Source organism: Podarcis pityusensis (genome assembly GCF_964106645.2).
Source record: "Podarcis pityusensis genome assembly, chromosome: 2".
Classification (NCBI taxonomy): Eukaryota; Metazoa; Chordata; class Lepidosauria; order Squamata; family Lacertidae; genus Podarcis; species Podarcis pityusensis.
In genome coordinates, this window is record NC_138029.1 from 83,899,132 (window position 1) to 83,919,072 (window position 19,941).

General features: G+C 40.4%; 1 protein-coding gene across 6 annotated transcripts in view; it reads left to right on the forward strand.

The window, feature by feature from the left end:
• Positions 1-19,941, forward strand: part of CCDC66 (coiled-coil domain containing 66) — a 39,649-nt gene that overhangs the window by 5,212 nt on the left and 14,496 nt on the right. The window contains exons 5-17 of one of the 6 annotated variants that reach the window (XM_080996733.1): positions 895-1,060; positions 2,520-2,623; positions 4,089-4,207; positions 4,618-4,791; positions 5,656-5,787; positions 7,202-7,440; positions 8,418-8,502; positions 9,413-9,574; positions 10,422-10,569; positions 11,828-11,980; positions 13,109-13,587; positions 15,056-15,093; positions 18,757-18,970. In XM_080996733.1, coding sequence (XP_080852859.1) covers positions 895-1,060; positions 2,520-2,623; positions 4,089-4,207; positions 4,618-4,791; positions 5,656-5,787; positions 7,202-7,440; positions 8,418-8,502; positions 9,413-9,574; positions 10,422-10,569; positions 11,828-11,980; positions 13,109-13,587; positions 15,056-15,093; positions 18,757-18,889 — 2,132 coding nt within the window. In that variant the 3' untranslated portion in view covers positions 18,890-18,970. Of the gene's footprint in view, positions 1-894; positions 1,061-2,519; positions 2,624-4,088; positions 4,208-4,617; positions 4,792-5,655; positions 5,788-7,201; positions 7,441-8,417; positions 8,503-9,412; positions 9,575-10,421; positions 10,570-11,827; positions 11,981-13,108; positions 15,094-17,022; positions 17,560-18,756; positions 18,971-19,941 lie in introns of those variants that run through there. The other 5 variants (XM_080996734.1, XR_013983314.1, XM_080996730.1 and 2 more) reach the window with 5 other exon arrangements.

Here is a 19,941-nt window from a genome sequence, read left to right on the forward strand (position 1 = left end):
CTGATATGGAATACTGTAGTATCTAATTTGTACTGTACTTATTCACAATATAGTAGACTGGTTTTCAGAAGTTATTTGCATTTATCTGAGTTCATTTTGGTGTAAACCTTTAAAAATATTGCTCTTGTTTCTGTGAATCTCTAAATGCTATAAAATAGGTCTTTCCCAACCAAGTTAAATCATGTAAGTTCTTAGTAGCAACTAATATACCTTGTGCTTCCTTACCAGATTCTGACTGACATAAAACTTGGCTAGGTTGGAGAAAGGTCTGAAAATGCATTCTTACAATACAGTCAAATTACTGTCTAATCAGCTGTATGTCCCATATGTTAAGTGGGACTTATTCCCAAGTAAGTGGCTCTAGGTTTGCAACTAGCCACTCATAGAGCTTAATGGTACTTTACACTTGTGATTAAAATAGTATCTAGTTTATATTTGTGCCTGCTTTCAACTTCAGAGCTGGTCCATATTTTGCAGGCTTTCCTGCAATAATCTACATCATTAAATGGGAAGATTTAGGTCCCTGCTTCTGTTTTTATGTGCCATTCACAGTAGATGGCAATGTAATATGCTTGAATTTTTCCATTTAAATTCAGAGTTTAAAAAGTAACTGTGAGTTGGTTCACAGGCATAAGTATGCTGAATATTCCAAAAACACATTAATGCACCAGTGTTTCATTTACAAGTAAATATGGTTAGAAGTCCTGGCATCACAGTTTCATCAGAAAAGGGATTTAGGGATATCTCCCTTAAGTAAAAACAGCAACATTGGATGTAACCCTAAATGTAATTTAGCTGACTTTGAATGGTTTCTGAAAGGGTTGAACATAGGCTAGGAAATAAGGACAAAATCTACCGCAGCATTAATTTTCAATGGTACTTTTTCTTTTCCAGTAACAAGCAGTGGAGATAGCAACATTCCTGCTGATCAGACCACAGAAGAAAACATAATGGGATTACTCCAAAAGGCTGGTGAAGTTCCATCTGTTCCAAGTGAACATAGTTTCATTTCAAACAAAAACCAAGGACTATCCAAGCAGGCTGAACAGAAAGCTATCGCGTATGTAGGTCTTTTAAACTCAAATTCAGATTATTTGAATTTTTTTAAATAATATGAATGCTTTGAAAAAGACTGCTTCATGATGTACAGTGGATAGACCCTTTTACATAGCATAATACCGTATTGGCCCAAATATAAGACACACTTTCCCCCCAAATTCTGACCATGAAAAGTTTAAGTGCGGCTTATATTCACAACTTTATGGTATGCAGCCAGGAGTGCGAGGCCAACAGCGCCAGGAGCGCGCGTTGTCCTGCATTCTCTCCCCCAAGGTCAGGAAGGGAGAGAGAGAGGAAGGGGAAAGGCCACCGGCAACGTAGCCCGGCTCCCCCCCTACCCAGTATGCAGCCAGGAGCAGCGAGGAATGGAGCGGCTTATAGTCTGGTATTTTTTCTTTTTTTCTTTCTTTTTCTTTTTCCCCCTTTTTTTCTTTCCCCCCCTTTTTTTCTTTCTTTCTTTTTTCTTTTTCTTTTTTTCTATTTTTTCTTTTTTTCCTTTCCCCCCTCCAATTTTAAAGGTGCAGCTTATATTCAGGCCAGTACGGTATATAGCGCCCAGCCCTATAGAATGATATAGGAATACTTGCATGAAAACCTATGGGGCTTTGTCATCTAACTCGTGCTAACAGAAGTCAGTGCAAGGATGCCCACTAGTGCAATCTCCTCCCCAGATCTACTGAGGAAGGTTGGGCAAACACCCTAAACAGCATGCAGGGAGAGAAGAGGGGAGAGCATTCTGTCGGGCAAGCAGAAATGCTTGCGCTGATAGAATGATCTCCTTAGCGCTACGTTGAACACAATCCTATATCTCCAACTATACATCCTGGTCACTTGAACACTACATATGATCAGATGCTCTTGGATGCAGTTATTGAGGATATTATGCAAATGAACATAGACACTAGTTTCATTTGGTCCTTTATTTTTTAGTCAAATATTTACAGTGCGATGCCAATCATTTGTACATGGACATAAGTCCTGTTGGATTCAGTAGGGCTTATTCAGAATTAGTGGGGTTAGGAATGCAGCCTTAGTCTGTTTCTTCAGTGGGGAGTTACTAGGCAAGTAGCTAGTCAAAAGATACTGTATTTGATATACCCTGTACCAAGTTGGAAGTGCTGTAAGGATTATATCAACATGAGCCTGTCTGGAGTCTCCCATCTCTGATTCTATCATTCTCAAATGGTTGGATTCAGACTTCACCTTCCAGAAGGGCTTTTCATGCAGTGGAGAGATTATACAGGGGTAATTAACTTTAACCATTTCCCTTCTCCTCAACATCCTGGGACAGCGTGGGAGATGGTGCTAAGTACTGCTAAGCAGGCTGAGGCTGGTGGGAAGAATCAGTTAAAGTAGCCTCATCCCCACTTCCAGCTGGAGAGCAAAATCTAGAGTCAACCCAATATGATTAGCAGTTACTTTAATAACTGAGCTTTAAAACCTCTTTTGATTTTCTTCAGCAGGAATTCGTGGAGACCAGCTGATATATTTAGTGCTTTGGGAGAAAGAGAAAGGGACAAAACCTTATTAGATGCGAAGAAGTCTCAGTGGAAGAAGGAACTAGGTACAGTGTAATTAACTGCATTTCTATAGTGTGCAATTAATTGTTAAACAGCCACCTCATTTTACAAATAGATATTGTTGCTGTAGTTAGCTGTATACAAGGGGGTGGAATATGATCAATCTGCAAGCCAAGCTTTATAGGATAGTGGTGTTTTTTGTGGTGCTATTAATACGATATTTAAAGTAAAGGAGCTTGACGTTTAAACATTTTCATTTCTCCCCACTTAGTTGTATGTGTCAAGCAAATAAAAATAACTGTTACCTAAAATATATGCAATTTTTATAAGCCTTCATACTAATGTAACTACAAGACTGAACCACAGTGACTGTTTAAATTTCCACTTAGGGCCATATTGGATGTGATGCCATTCAGTCAGTTAGTGTGAATGGTTTATTTAGAAGTAAATTGCAAGTTCCAAAGGCAATTTTAGTAAAGGTAAAGGTACCCCTGACCACTAGGTCCAGTCGCGGATGACCCTGGGATTGCGGCGCCCATCTTGCTCTATAGGCCGAGGTAGCCGGTGTTTGTCCGCAGACAGCTTCCGGGTCATGTGGCCAGCATGACTAAGCTGCTTCTGGCAAACCAGAGCAGCGCATGAAAACGCTGTTTACCTTCCCACCGGAGTGGTACCTATTTATCTACTTGCACTTTGACATGCTTTCGAACTGCTAGGTGGGCAGGAGCTGAGACCGAGCAATGGGAGCTCACCCCACCGCGGGGATTCGAATCGCCAACCTTCCAATCAGCAAGCCCTAGGCTCTGTGGTTTAGACCACACCGCCACCTGCATCCCCATAAGGCAATTTTACACAGTGCAAATGGAAGGTGTGGAAGGACCAAACTGGAATGGGGCTTCAGTAGGCTTCCAATGGTTAAAGCCTGTATAAATATGGATTGGGGCCCCAGCATGCAGTTCACTTGTCAAACTGAGTAAATGGTTGCTTCTCTGGTTATGGGTAGATTCTTCATTGTTCTCCATATGTAAGATGAAGATAAAAAATATTGACCTCTGCAGAGTGGTTCTAAGTATTAACAAGGGGGGGAAATGAAATACATATTGGTGCATTTTCCAGGCAGTAATTCTTATTGATTTCTTCTAAGATATGTGTTCTTTGAATCACAGCCTAAAAGTGCTATATAAATTGTACTGCTCTGAAATTTAGAAGACAGGGCATTTTTATCTCCTTCTAAACAAAGCAATCTTGGGAGGGGGTGGCATTAAAACATTAAAATATAAATCAGTGATTTTTAGAACTTACTTAATTCTAAGCTTTTTGGGGGGGGGCAAACATTTTTTACTTCAGTTTTTACTTACTGCATTCTCTGCCATCATTTCCCACTGGTGAGAGTTTCTGAACTTAGGACTGATCCTGGTCCAGGCTTATTCCTGGCAGATCCACTGTGGATATTGTGACATCCAGAATGAGCCAATGAGACACTACACTGATGATTTCTCTCATTTAAAGATGAACAGATAGCTTTCAAGAAGAAACTGAAAGAAACTTTGGAAACAGAGTCCAAATATCACCTGAGGCAGAAAATGGATACAGTAAGCTGTTGCTTCGACAAGGGGCAAATGACTCAGGTAGAAATAAACAAACCATTTTGTTCAATGCAATAAATGTTGCTTATATTTTTGCCAATATTGTAATTCCATCCTGTGCTGTTATCTAAAATATATGCCTGCCTTTTTGTGTTTAGTTGTACACACTGATACATCTTTAGAGAATAGGCAAATAATTTGGAGGTTCCATGTCCTACTGCAAATATCTTTGCAGGCCCATCTTAAATAAATGTCTTTCCCTTTATGAAGTTCTCTCGCAAAGGCATTTAGAATTAATTGTAATTCCTAATGCATAGTGGTGGTGATGGGTGTGTGCGTATTTTTTAACTGGACAAAATTGGACAATATATAATTGCATGAAACATGTTTACATTTTAACACCAATGGAAAAAAGCAGTTCATTTGAAGTCACCAAGATACTTTGTTTGTAGATGGCATTTTCAGATGACTTCAGTGCTGCAACGGAAGATACCCACATTTGTAGAACTTTGACCACTGAGGCTAGTGAAACTTCACCCAGTGTTTCAAGTGGCCAAACTGGACAGTTTTCTAGTTTCAGTTCTCCTGATTTACCAGCCGCTATTCGAACAGCATTTGTGTTAGGGGTAAGAATTTTTTTGCATGCAGTGTTTCACATTTTTAAACCTTAAATTTTGGACAGTGCATTTCTCTGCTTTTGGAATGTGGCTTTCATGAGCTTGGCTGAGTAGACATCATTCAGAGGACACTGGTAGAATTATTTAACCTTCTTAGGATTGGAAGTAGAATCCAACATGTCAGATCAGACTTGAGGGGTTGCCTGCCGTCCTTTTGTCATAGGCTATTCTCAGTTGGGAAATGTTATCTCTCTAGTGTGGTAGAATGTTAGATGTGTGGAGGCTGAAATTGACTTCATTTTAATAACTATCAAGACAGTACTAATATTATTTTACTCAAAAGTATATTTAAGAAAGATGTCATTTATTCTAGTTACATAAAAGGACATGAAATGCTATGCTGGGATCCAGTCTATAAAACCAGCTTGCCTAAACTTTTATAAGGAAATTGTCATGGGACAACTGTGTTCCCTTTACTTTGTCTGCATTTCCAAAAAAGAAGATAACACACTCACCAAATACTACTTTTAAAATTTATTGTGAGCCAGGAAATTGCTCATGGATTTTAGCTGTTAAGAAGACAGAATCACATGTGATGTGCAACCAGTAACTACAGCCCATAGAAATCTGGTCTCCCTCTAGTGTTGAGGTCCCCATATGCACTATAAATAGCACCAATAGCAGAACTTATACAGCTGTTAAAAACTGCATGGCAATGATGTGATCAAGACCCAGTTTTAAAATAGTTGCTCTGATTATTCAAACACATGCATGTACAGAGTGTCCCACTTTTATAGTGTAAAGCCCAAATACTAATCAAATGGATTAATCTGAGAGTAAATGGAAGCAAAAGATGTTGCCTTTTTCTTTTAGGAAGCGACACCAGTAGAGCATCCTTTTAGTGCTGTAAAACGTGAGCAGCAGAAGAAGTGGCTTGAAGAACTTGATAAACAAAAAGAAGCTGACAGACTACGAAAACTTGAAGAAAAGTGTAATTTATCCAAGGTAGCTGTGGTCTATGAAGGGTAATAATTTGAAATGAGAAATGGTTTATGTTGTCCATGTCTTTCACTCTGGCCTAGTTAATAAAATTACCCAGAGAACGGAGAATTCCATAAGATGTGTAAAGCCCTTGTGCTACATGATATCAGAGCTGGGAGAGCAAGGGAAGGAGTAGCATGTACCCATTTCTTTAATATCTCTGCTATTTATTTATTTAGTTAGTTATTTGTATCTAGCACCCTCAGCAAGGAGCTGGAGAAATATGCTGTTGGATGATTGTGTATGCCAGGCATAGGCAAACTCCGGCCCTCCAGATGTTTGGGACTACAATTCCCATCATCCCTGACCACTGGTACTGTTAGCTAGGGATGATGGGAATTGTAGTCCCAAACATCTGCCCATGCCTGGTGTATGCTGTGAGTGCAAAACTATGCACATTTAAAAGTCCTACAGAAAGGGACCTAGTGCCAAGTAACTTGCAGCCCAATGCTCAGCAAGTTTTTAGAAATGTTTTTAGAAATTACAATGGGAGAGCACAAGGGCAATGCTAAATAGTGTTGAGTATTCATAACCCTATTAGTCTCTGTGGGATTTGCTTCTAAGCATTCAGTAGTTTACTGTTGAGGGCATAAACCTAATCCTAGCTCTGCTGGGAGGAGTGAGTTAGGATATGACAGATTAGTGGTTTAGCCGGCTGGTTCCTGCTCACCTGAGCTACGCTGCTGTAAGTTCCCTGTCCTAGCTCAGAAGGGACCCAACCAGCTAATCTGAGCCTGGTGGAATTTAAGATGGTGTAAGACCTGAAAAATGGGCATTTTGGGGGAGGAGCAGGAAGGAGGACTCACACTGGAGTTGAGCACCAGCTCGGTCAGGTGACCTGGCAACCTGGAAGAACATATACAGTGGTACCTCAGGTCACATATGCTTCAGGTTACATACGCTTCAGGTTACAGACTCCGCTAACCCAGAAATAGTGCTTCAGGCTAAGAACTTTGCTTCAGGATGAAAACAGAAATCGTGCTCTGGCGGCGCGGCGGCAGCAGGAGGCCCCATTAGCCAAAATGGTTCTTCAGGTTAAGAACAGTTTCAGGTTAAGTACGGACCTCCAGAACGAATTAAGTACTTAACCTGAGGTACCACTGTACTGGCAAAACGAGTGATGTAAGTCAAACTCTGTTTTAAAAGGTTTGTTTTCCCTCTGAGATGTGGTCAGTTCAGATGTGAGTACTTCACACTGTCTTAACTTAAGCAGGTTTCCCAAATTTTAGATAGTTCCTTTAAAATAGTAACAATAATAATTCAACATGCATACTTTTACAGAATGTAATTCATACTGTTTGCTGCTTTGAGGGCCTTCTGGCAGAAAACTTGAGATGTGCATAAAAATGATATATATATTTCCTTCAATTTTCTTTAGGGTGAAGAGCATGACAAGTGGACAATGCATTTTGATTCTTTCAGGAATCATGCTAATTCATTTTCACAATACCCTTTAAATACAACGTATAAAAAGCAGCCTGAAATTTTTCAACTTTTACCTGAACCCCAGCACCAGACTGCTTTTACACCTACAACTTCATGCCATCTCACGCCTTCAGAAGTGGAGATTTCAGGAAAGGCAATTGGAAACATTTCAGAGCCAAATCAGAAAGCCAGGTGAATGCCCCCCTTGGGTTTCCCAAATTGATGCCAACATTTAATTAGTATAATAAATTATAATGCTGTTTGCTCTTTGGAAATCGTTCAGTACATTTGTTTTGGTTTTAGTTAGCATTCTCTATTTATGTGCTAAACTCTAGAATAATTTTCTTCAGAGGAGTTTTATTTCATTAAAAGTCAGTAAATAAAAATTTACATTAAATATTGTCACTGTAATAACAGGTGTGCAGAAATGTTCTGGGTGGGTTTTTACACTGTACAATGTGTTGATATTGTTATAGGCCAGAGTTTGTGGGTGTAAGTTACCTACAATTCTTGGATTTATTATAAATTAGAATTAATCTAGGTTTGACTAAACTTTGCCAGACACGGAGACCCCTAGATTCAGCTTATGCTAATGATCCAGGCCATCTTGGCAGAGCTAGCTGAGTGTGGGTCATTGGAGGCACAAGGACCAATGACGGCCAGTCTTTAGCCCATTAACTCTCTGGGCAGGACAGAAAATGGAAAAAGCCCTCCCTGAGGTGAAAAATAGTAAGCAGAGACAAAAGACAAGTGTTTCAGGATACAGGGGCAGAATTGCAGTGGGCGATGAAGTAAGCAAAGAGGGAAAAGGGTTAGTTTTGCAAGCTGAAGAGGGAGCACATAGCATGAGGTGAGCAATCTGTTTTATGCTGCAGAGAGGGGCAAACACAATGTGTGTGGTCCCTTGGAATCAGAGACTGCAGTAATAGAAGGAACAGGGCCCTCTTGGGCTGTGAATGCTCTGCACTCTCTTCATCCAGGCTCACGTATATATGTCCAAATGAACCAAATATCATAAAGACACCACAGTCTCTACTGTGCCTCATTGTCCAAAAGGAAGCACAGACTCTGGGTAAGAGCCTGCACTGCTGTGAAGACTGGGGTGTTGTGTAGCAATGTATTTACTTAAATTACAATGTTTGTGTCTCTAAATGCTTTTCTGTGGACAGTTTCCTTCGCTCAATGACTGCCCTCCTGGATCCTGCTCAAATTGAGGAGAGAGGAAGGAGACGGCAAAAACAATTAGAACATCAGGTAGATCACTAACTTCTAATATAGGGTTTTGTGTGTGTTTAATTTCCTGTTTTTTCTATTAAGTGGAAGAAAACATTAAAACTTGACCAAAAACATAAACTGAACAAGCAGTGGGAGGAAGTGTAATGATGTAGTTGGGCTTGATTGTAGTTAGAACCATGACAGACAGCTTCTTTTCTTTTATCTGATTAAACAAATCTGGTGGTGATTTTAGTATTATTGCTGTTGAGTTTATTTTTAGAAAGAAAAGCTTGAGGTGTCTATCATTAAAAAAACTTCTTAAACAATCAACTGACAAAACATTAAAAATAATTAAAAGCACTTTAACATATTAAAGAAAAGAACAGCAAAGGAAATTAAACTAGTTGAATGGAATTTTCATTTTTCTTAGAGGAAATCATTTTCAATATTTGAAACATTGTTTTATTTATTTCTTTATAGCATTTCTATCTTACCATTCATCCCAAGGTGCAGAACAAGTTACAACATAGTGTAAAATATACAATAATATTGAAATATATAACTTACTAAGTTTGAAAATTCATCCATTTCAAAATGCCTCTCATATATGAAAATAAGACAAGGATATATTTTTCCTGTGTTACCCTTAAGCCTTCTATTTAGCCACATGTCAAAACACTACAATATAGGTTCAAAAATGTTTCTCTGATTTTTGAAGCTGAAAAAGTTTTAAAAGCCCCTAGTCCTAGATAAACATAGTACTTTTAGTCATAATCCAGATGTAGGAATTTAAAAAAAAAACTTATGGGAATGATACAATAAGAAAACAAATAGCAAAATATATATTAGGAAATAATTCCAAAAAGTATAACATTTAGAGGATTTTTTTCTAAATGACATTTGATCCCTAATTCCTAAGAGCGTTTTATCATCAATTTGATTTTTCTAGAAAGCCATAATGGCTCAAGTGGAGGAAAAGCGGAAGAAAAAACAACTTGAAGAGGAACAAAGGAAACAAGAAGAACAAGAAGAAGAGCGCCGACTTGCAAAAGAGCAGGAGCTAATGAAGAAGCAGTTTGAAGATGATCTGCTCAAACAAAAGCAAAAAGAGGTAGGTTTAGTATCTTCAGGTCCTTGGCAGACCCTGCTCATCCAGGCTGGCTATTAAATTCTCCTGGCCAGGAAGGAGAATAAGAGGGCTTTTCCCATTGCACCTTGCTTGAGCAACAAGCTCTGGTTTGTTCCTATAACCTTTAATCAGTCTTAACTTCTGGCTTGCTCTGTAATCCAGCCTCTTGGCTTTTCCTTTGGTGCTGACTTAATCTTCATTTCCAACTACAGGCTTGTCCTGTGGATTCTGGTTCTCAGCTCACCTCAGACTGCTGCCCACAGCTCAGCCCTCACATGCTGAGAAACCAAGCCACCTTAGTTGTTGCTAGGTATGGTTACAAGTAAAATCTACTTCCCCCATTTCTCAGTATACAGTGGTGCCTCGCAAGACGAAAAGAATCCATTCTGTGATTCTCTTCGTCTAGCGATTTTTTCATCTTGCGAAGCAAGCCCATTGAAGGATTAGCGCTATTAGTGCTATTTGTGGCTTTTAGCGGCTTTTAGCGGCTTATCTGCTGATCGGATCAGCTGATAAGCGGCTTAGCGGCTTAGAAAAAGGTGGGGAAAAGGGAAAAAAACAGCAGGAACTCGCAAGGCATTGTCGTCTTGCGAAGCAAGCCTATAGGAAATTCGTTTTGCGAAGCACCTCCAAAACGGAAAACCCTTTCGTCTAGCGGGTTTTCCGTCTTGCGAGGCATTCGTCTTGCGGGGCACCACTGTATAGAGATGTTCACATTCCTATTTTTGAAAAGCTCACATAATGTGCAAGTCGTAGAGGTATGTAGTTCAAGATTCTGTCTTGGTTCCTTCCTAAATGTTCTTATATGTATATTTCCTTTATCATTTAGGAGATAATGACCGTTAAAACAAACGAGCTATACCAGACAATGCAAAGAGCTCAAGAGTTGGCGCAGAGGTTAAAACAGGAACAGCGCATTAAAGATTTGGCTCAGAAGGGGCATGATATTTCCAAACTGCAGAAGAATATTGGTGGTGGTAAGTATCAGGTTTAAATGGTGTGGGTTTGACAGAGTTGATTTGTTGCTCCTTGAGAACGCCTCCCAAATAAGAATTGTTCCTTTCAGGAATCTTGATGATAGAATATTTTCGAAAATCCACCTTTCCATAAAGCTTTTGGCACAACCCCCTAGTTGCAATGCAGGTGGGGAACTTTTTTTGGCCTATAAAATGCCATGCACATTGATGGCGTAGTAGTTCTTTCATTCTTGAAGTGTAGTTATTTATAATCCTTAGTTCACTGAATGAAATTGGAAGTTTTTTTCAGGCCCTTAGAAATTCTGAAGTACATGTTTCCCTGACACAGAGATATTTAACATAACCTCAGTCAGACTGGTTCAGTGAGAGCCAAAACAGAAGGCTGAATTTCACAAACACTTTCACACCTCCTAAAATGTCTGCCTCCACTCTTTAGCAGTTTTCTCAGGAGGGACATGAAAACAACAGGGAAGATGTTGGGAACTTTTTTCTGCCCACAAGGGTACATTCACTTTCCTCCCATCTCCACCCTGTCACAGTGAGAGTGATTAGAGCCCTGTTTCTCCTCGATTCTGGCTATATGGTGCCATTATGTCACTGTCTGGCTGCTTAGGCTCTTACTGTAAAGACCCAGATGTTCTGGGGTTTGTTCGTTTTGCAGGAGCATCGAAAGAACCATATAAAAGGGAAACATACTGTTCCAAAAAGCCATGAAAAAACACAGGAAAAATTGATCCATGGTTAATTTTTGGATGGGGGGGGAATTTGCATCTCTTGGTGGCCTCCTTTACAGTGGTACCTCAGGTTAAGTACTTAATTCGTTCCAGAGGTCCGTACTTAACCTGAAAATGTTCTTAACCTGAAGCACCACTTTAGCTAATAGGGCCTCCTGCTGCCGCTGCCCCGCTGGAGCACGATTTCTGTTCTCATCCTGAAGCAAAGTTCTTAACCTGAAGCACTATTTCTGGGTTAGCGGAGTCTGTAACCTGAAGCGTATGTAACCTGAGGTACCACTGTATTTCCCAAACTTCCATGATGAAATTTCAGACTGACTCTATAGGATGGGCAGAGATCCTATAATCTATAGTTCCTTATTAACTATTTTGATTATAATTCACAACCCCTGTATTTAGCAGTCCCTGTTAGTAATGTACAATTCAGACAAAGCTGTGATTTATGAACTGATCAGTTTATTTGAAACATTAACTTTTGAGTGATTAGCAGTATTTGAATACATATTTTATTTCTTCCCCTTTAGGTGATGTACCATGTGAGAGTTACTGTACTGACCTGAATGGCTTTTTTGATACTCGTGATAATAATGATCACTGTTCTGGAGAGAACAGCAATCTAATGAATCAGGATGTCAAAACTATTCTCTCTCCTCGGAAAGACACTGCTGTGCAGACAGGTGTACAAGTTAATTACATCTTCCATTATCTTATCTATTGCCGGTCTTACCATTTATACTAGTAAAACAGTAAATTTAGATGGGGGGGAATCCTATATTCTTCCTCATTAATGAGGGACTACTTCTTCAGACATTCTTGATCAAATGAGATTAGCATTAAGTCTATAGTGTGCTGTTAAGTGTAAGAGAAAATCAGATGCGAATAAGTTTTTTTCTCTGCAAGTTTAAGAACAACAACTGAGGAGGAGCCAAGTTCACTTTGATACAGTTGATGATATTTATTGGAAGATTTACATATTTAAGAAATTAGTGCATTCATAGTTATCACCCATTATTGAAATTAGTACAGCTTGGGGATATATGGAGCAAGATTACGAAGGAGTTATAAGTAGCTTTTGAGAGTAGGACTACAGCATGTAGGGAAAGAATATTGATAATATAGTTTAATAACAGAGTTTAATATAGCCCTGATTACAGAGCATGCCTCTGAATACCAGTTGTTGGGGGAGCTTATTGTTCTACACCCACAACATGTCTCTCCCCTCTCAATAACTGGCAGCAGCGCACAGCATAGGGAAACTAGGACAGCAACACAATTTATAATCACCAACACAATGGACTTCACATAGCACAATCCTATGGATATATACTTGGAAGTACAACTGAGTTCAACGGGATTTAAGTTTGTTTAGGTTTGCACCTTTAGTGTTTCATTTCCTCCCCCTCATTTTTGTATTGAAAAGGAAATAGAAGTACAGATATTATACATATACACTTGTGTTTTTCTCATTAATGCTAGATATTAATTTATATAAATAGTTCGTTAAAATGCTCCGTTAGTTGATTCCAATAATCACACACACACACACATATATATATGTAAATTTATTTTATATTCCTTATCATAGCAGACAATCAACAGAATTGTTTGTACATTTTAAGTTTTGCAATGAATTACCTATTCAGTTTTACATGTATACCTACTAATTCTGAATGTATTTTCCTTGTTATGTTGCTTGGCTATGCAAAGAAAAAGGGATACTCCCATTTCAGTGATGTTTAAATAAACTTAATAGGGATACAGTGAAATGAATAATTGAAATGCAAATATCTATCATTATTTTTTAGATATTTTTAACATTGACGTGCACCCTAATTCTGAGATTTGCACTAAGCAAACTGGGAAAGGAAGAGCAGACTGTGAATCTCCAGGTATTGCTGCAGAATATAAAGCAGACTTCAAAAGCAAAAAGTGCAAGAAAGAGACAGAGTATCTAGATAAAAAGAAGATTTCAGAAAAAGAGAATATTGTCAGCTACAGCAATCTATATGAACAATTTGCGCAAAAACAGAAGCAAGGCAAGGCAATTGAAAGGAATTGGAAAAAACCAGACTGGAACATAAACAAACCTTGCAAAAGGTATATCCCAGCATCGGAAAAATATCCAAGATGTATGCAAAGGCAAAGGGAAGAAAAGAAAGCTAGACGACAGATGGAACTGCTTCAGTTGGTTGAAAGAAATAGTCCTGGAAATCTCACTCAAAAGAAAGGCATTTCTCCAGATGAATCCCCCTCACTTCAGCATGAATGTGATGCTAAGAATAAGGTGAGTACATTGAGAAACATGATAATATTGTACTCAAAAGGCCAATACTGTACTCCACCATTTGTTTCTTCTATGGATTTTAATAATTTCTTACTGCAAACACTCTGGACAGATGTTGATAGGACAGTGCCCAACATGGTGCCAGACTGCTGCCCATCTGAGCAGCATCTTGATCATGATCATATATAGTAAATTAGCAGAATATTTCTTCCTTTTCTTCTTATAATATTGTAAGGGCATGTCAACCCCCCCAAACATTAAAATAAGACCGCTATGAGAAAAATTCACAAGACCTTGAGTTTTCTCATATAAAATAATCCATGTCCTAAGTGTATCCTAACAGAGGCCTGTGGCAGTCTTGCATCTCATATACTATAGCAACCACTAGCAATGAATATGCTATGTTGGGAAAGAATCCTAGTTGTGTCCTTGGAAGATTTAGTGTCCCTGCAACAGAGATGCAAACCAGAAGGGAAGAGCTGCTGACTATATACAACAAGTGAGAAACAAACTGCATTTATTACATAGTAAATTGATTATCCAGAAAGGCCCTTAGGCCTTAGGTCCCAAGACTATTTACTGAGGACTGTTATGTTGTGCAAGCATGTTCTTTATGCAATATGTGCACCCAGATTTCATATTTTGGTAACTTCCATTCCACATAGAATTTAAGTATGATGAGTTAAGACTTCCAATGTGGTGCAAGAATTTATAATATTCTAAGATATTGTTTGGTCCAAATATCCGTAAAATGTTGTTATACCAATCACACACTAGTGTTTAATCTTCCTTGCAGGATTGTTCTGTGGATATGAGGAGATAACCTTTATATCTGCCATCCTGGGGTACAATATAATTACAAACTAAAGTGGGGAGGGGCCTGGTCTTGGCCCTCCAGATGTTGCTGGACTATAGCTCCCCTCTGGCAGAAGCTGGAGTCTAGCAACATCTGGTGGGCCATAGGTTAGCCACCCCTAACTCAAATTTGACAGGTAGGGTGAGGAGCTGAAGAGCTCCAGTCCTTTTCAGAGTTCTATCCCCACCTGCACTTAGTGCAGTTCTCAGCCTTACCCTAAATTCTGTGCCATTTTAGTCCCATAGGCCTTGGGGAGAAGCCAGCCCTTGTTTGTATAGCCCCATCCCTTCATCCTGGCTTCTCTTTATATCATACCAGTGAGAGGATGCTTAGAGAGTGACACATTACCAGCAATAAGGTTTCATAAGTATGTGTGTGTGTGTGTGTGTGTGTGTGTGTGAGAGAGAGAGAGAGAGAGAGAGAGAGAGAGAGAGAGAGTATGTGTATGTACAGCCTTTGGTATGTACCATAGGAATTCCAAAGAAATTTTAAATGGTGCTTTAAAAAACTATTCAAAGGGGAGACAAAGCAAGCTATCTGAATTATTAACTGCAAAATACAGAGGGTGAGAAGCTACATCTTATTTCTTTATTTATTTTGGTCTTATTTTAGGAAGAACAATCACCAGAAAACCACTTAGGTGAACAAAGGTAGGTATCTCCTTCTCTAGTAAAGTATTTAATTATTTCTTTATTTATTTGGAGTACAATGGGTTAACCACCATCGCGGTTAGCCCCTCATACCGGTCCTGGGCAATATACCAATACAGTATATCACCCAGGCCTACTCCATAGCTTCCTCATTATGCTGTTTGGCAGAGCTTTTCTGTGTAGTATGAGGCCTTTTACAGTCTGGCCCAAAGGAAGTAACACAACTGATGGTAGCTTTCGGTAACTGGTGTGCAAAGCACTTTGAGGGTAAAATTGCTTGCATCTGTCAGGACCTTGACTCCACTGTTGCAGCAGAAGAATCTCTTGGGGTGTCCAGAGCACTGTCTAGTCCTGTTGTGGTGGATGAATTTCAGCTGGTAAGACGCCAAGATGCGGACAAGGTGCTTGGGTCTGTCAGGCCAGCCACTTGTGCTCCGGGCCCTTGCCCCTCTTGACTGATAAAAAGTAGCAGGGAGGGGAGGTGATAAATGTGTCCTAAAGAGAGGGGGTGCTCTGCTTGCTTGGAGGAGGCAGTGATAAGACTACTTGTTAAGAAATCCTTCCTGGGTTTGAAAACTCTAAGTAACTACTGACTAGTAGCCAGTCTCTCTTTGAGCAGGTGGTTGTGGACCAGATCCAGGTGTTCTTGGAGGAAACTGATTTTCTAGATCCATTTCAGTCGGGGTTTAGGCCTAGTTTTGGCATAGAAAATGGTTTAGTCATCCTGCATGATGACTTTTGATGGGAGACAGGAGAAATGTGTTCCTGTTAATTCTCTTTAACCTCTCAGTGGCCTTTGATGTCATTGACCATGGCATCCTCCTGGAGCGGCTGACCAAGTTGGGACTGGGTGGTACTGCTTTGCAGTGGTTATGGTCCTACTTGGATGGTCATTTTCAGAGGGTGATGCTTAGGGAGTGCTCTTCAGTCTAGTGGAACCTTCATTGGAATGCTCTCCCCAGGGAGGTTTGCCTGGTGCCTTCATTATACAAAAACATTCCTTTTTAAGCAGGCCTTTAGTTGATTAGACATCCTATGTCCTTTTAAAATGTGGGGGTTTGGGGGGGCAGTTATTGGGTGCTTTTATCCAAATATAAAATCACAAAATACATAATCAGAATAAAGATTATGTATTTTGTGATTTTATATTTGGATTTTATTCTGTGAACTGCCCTAAGATCTGCAGGTATAGGGCAGTATATAAATTCAATAAATAATAATAATAATTGTGGGGATCCTCAGGGTTCAGTTCTTTCCCCTATGATGTTCAACATCTACATGAAACTGCTGAGTGGGTTATCCAGAGTTTTTGAGTACATTGTCAGCAATATGCTGACAAGTCTACTTCAGCTTCTGCTGGTGTGGCAGTGGATATGCTGGACCGTTGTCTTGCCACCGTAATGGGCTGGATGAGAGCCAACAAGCTGAAACTCAATCTAGATAAGACTGAGGCACTGTTAGTGGGCATCTCCCTAGACCGGATGGACAGAAAGTGTCCTGCTCTTGATGGGGTTAACACTCTCTGACGGAGCAGATACATAGCTTGGGAGGACTTCTGAATCCTTTGCTATCGCTTGAGGCTCAGGTGGCCTCGGTGACATGTGCCGTCCATCAGCTTCAGCTGGTGGCCCAGCTGCACCCCATCTGTACAGGGATAGCCGATGCTCTGCTAAGTTCTAGGTTAGATTACTGCCATGCATTGTATGTGGGACTGACTTTGAAGATGATTCGGAAACTTCAGCTGGAAGTTGGAACAGAATTTGGTGGCCATTTCTTTTCGTATTTCTTCCAATACGAAACAATCATCATACGGCACTGAAATATCAAACCTGAGGAGCGCCACTGTTTTCTGTGTAATAAGAATACAATTGGAGACAATCTAATTTACAAACATGAAGTTACAGCTGATGTTCCCTGGTTGGCACGCAGGATGCGTCTGGAGTACAATGAGTTACAATGAGCACACCACCGTCTAGGATTGGCAAGGACACATGATCAAACTTTGACTACTCAACCAGTTCCTGAGGCTGCTCCAATTCCTTTCCTGCCTTGCCTTGGGACAGAGCCCTTTTCTTGGAATTTTGCTAGTGTAATCTTTCATGGTTCCCAGGAGCTCCCTTCTGCAGAACTACCTTGTTCTCTTTCACATCCTTGCCGGGTCCATAACTTTCTTTTAAAAAATGGGTAGGAAACCCCTCCTCAGCTTTCCTTCCTTGTCTTTGTTTTGGCTATGGCTACACATTCTCACTTGCACGTTGAACACCCCTGAGATGTGTGGCTGTTTTTAAGGGAGTGTTTGCTCCATGTAGGCCTTAAGCGAGACCAGCCCTGCCTCCCTTGTGACCAAAATTATGAATATTTTGGATATTTTGAATTATAATGAGTTTGTATCGAAATATTGCTTGCTGAATTTATTTTTGCCTTATATCATGTGTTTGTATCAAATTACATTTATATAAACATTCACCAATTTCCAATGTTGTTATTCTGAGCCTTGAGCTCTATACTTGGTGGAAAAGCAGAATCCAAATATTAAAAGTAAAACAAAAAGCAAATAAAATGCTGGTATCTGGAAAACAATGTACAGATCTGCAAAGGGTGGGGGTCTGGTAGCTGCTGAAGTAGATCCAGATACACATGCATTCTTGTTTTATTCAGATCAAGACAATGTGTCACCACACAAACTTGCCTATGCCTGATGCTGCTGGCCTGTTTTGGTGCAGAAATATATACAGCTGTTCATTTCTCAGAGGCAGTAGGGAAAATAGATGGAGACTCTGGTTCTCACATTTTTTCTTCTGCACTCCAGTCTCCAGCAGCACCATCTTGGACCAGGTTGCTCACTGCAGCAACAAGTCAGCAGAGAGTCTGTACATTCCAACTGAGGCATGTAATGGCTACCAAGACTGCTCCTTGTTCCACCTGAGAACATAATGGCAGTTCCAACCACAGATTCACTTACTGGAGAGCGATGATCTTCCCATGTTGGCAGAATAGGCTTCTGTTCCCCGCTCAGTGGAGGTGGGATTGCCAAGCCCAGCTCTACAGAATGGGGTACAAGCTTCTATTCCCTCCTTGGAAGAGAAGACTAGATCATCAAGCCGAACTTTACCAAACTCGGCACAATGCGCTTCCATTCCCTTCTTGGTAGCGGTGGGACTGTCAGGTCTAGCTTCACAGAATGTGGCATTAGCAATGTCCTCCACTTTGGTCCAAGAGATTACGGCAGTAGTTTTCAGTGATCCAATTGTTTGGGTCCCAGACAGCCTCCCAAAAGAAAGGTCAATCCTGCTGCACTGCCTCTTCTCTCTACCTCAGTGGCCTAGAAGGAGGAAAAGGCAGTAAACGATGTAAGGTAGTTTTGCTCTAACACACCAAGAACTTCAAAGCCTTTAGCAACCCCTCACCCTATTCCTTTGCATGATAAGTGTAGGGTTCTTTTTATCCTCGCTGGCCACCTCCTGGCTATGCCACAGGTGCACCTGCTCAACTTACAGGGTCTGGATCAGCTAGGTTCCTTAGGGTCTCTGCCCATCCTGTATGGCAATAACTCATGGGCTTTCTCAGACAGGGAAAAGGGAGAATGGTCTGACACCAGCCAAGTGAAAAACACAGTCTTGTATGTTGTTTAATTCTGATTATTTTCTCCCATTACTTTCTAAGGTTTGTCCTCTCAGGGCCTTCAGGCATCAGTGGCCATCTAGCCAACACCGAAAACAGGGTAGCCATTTTGTACAGCATCAATTCAGTCTCTATACTGAAGTGTGAAGTGGCAAGTGGAGCCAAGTGGGGTTAACTAGGAAGAAACCGCTTTGATTTTTTAAAAACAAGCGGTCTATAAATTTTATGAAATAAACAAATCAATCTCTTCCCCAGACCTCTGGTTTCCTTTTTTCCCCCTTGCACCTACATCTTTTGAGGCTGGATAAAATGGGTGCCATACTGGGATTTTGGAAATAGTAGTTATAATTCACCACCCACCACAGGAGTTCATGAATCTCCTTCCTCGTCATTCAGCCCAGAAGTACCAAGGGTTAAGGTCAGGGAGTAGGGTTATTAAAAGTTTTGCACTGAGCAATATCTAAACACTGCAGAATGGACAGTAATCTCTGATAGGCAAGCTGCAAGGAGATTCACTCCAGCCTTTTTGAGCCACATGTTTATATTCTGCCCTTCTTACCAAAGGAGTCCAGGGCAGCAAACACATCAATAAAACATTATTAAATAATATCATTAAAAACATCCTAAAAACAGTTAAAAACAGTCGTTCTCTCAGCCAATGATTTCAGGGTTGCCAGAAACAGTATCTTACAACCATAAAATACATGAGTAAACAGTAATATTTTTAAATTCCTTCTGAAAGACAATAATGAGGGGAACAGATGCACCTCACCAGGGGGCGCGTTCCACAAGCACAGAACCACCACTGAGAAAGCCCTGTCATATATCACTGCCAACTGAGCAACTCTTAAGTGGCAGCACCACCAGCAAGGCCTCACCTGTCAATTGTGGGTCAGGAATACTGGGAAGGTACTTTGGTACCAAGCCATATGCTTTGTATGCTCACTGGCAGCTAGTGTAGCAGTTTCAGAACTGGTGTCATGTGGCCCCATTGGGCTGCTGCAATTCAAGAGGAGCAGCTGCAATCTATACTAGCTGCAGCCTTCAAACTGCCTTCAAGGGCAGGCCCACAACCAATGCATAACAATAGTCCTGACAGTAGGTCATCAGAGCATGGGCAATTGAGGCCAGGCTATCCCGGTCCAGGCACAGCTGTAGCTGGCGAATCAGCCTAAGATGGGCATAAACACTCCTTACCACAGAAGCCACTTGAGACTTCAGTGACAC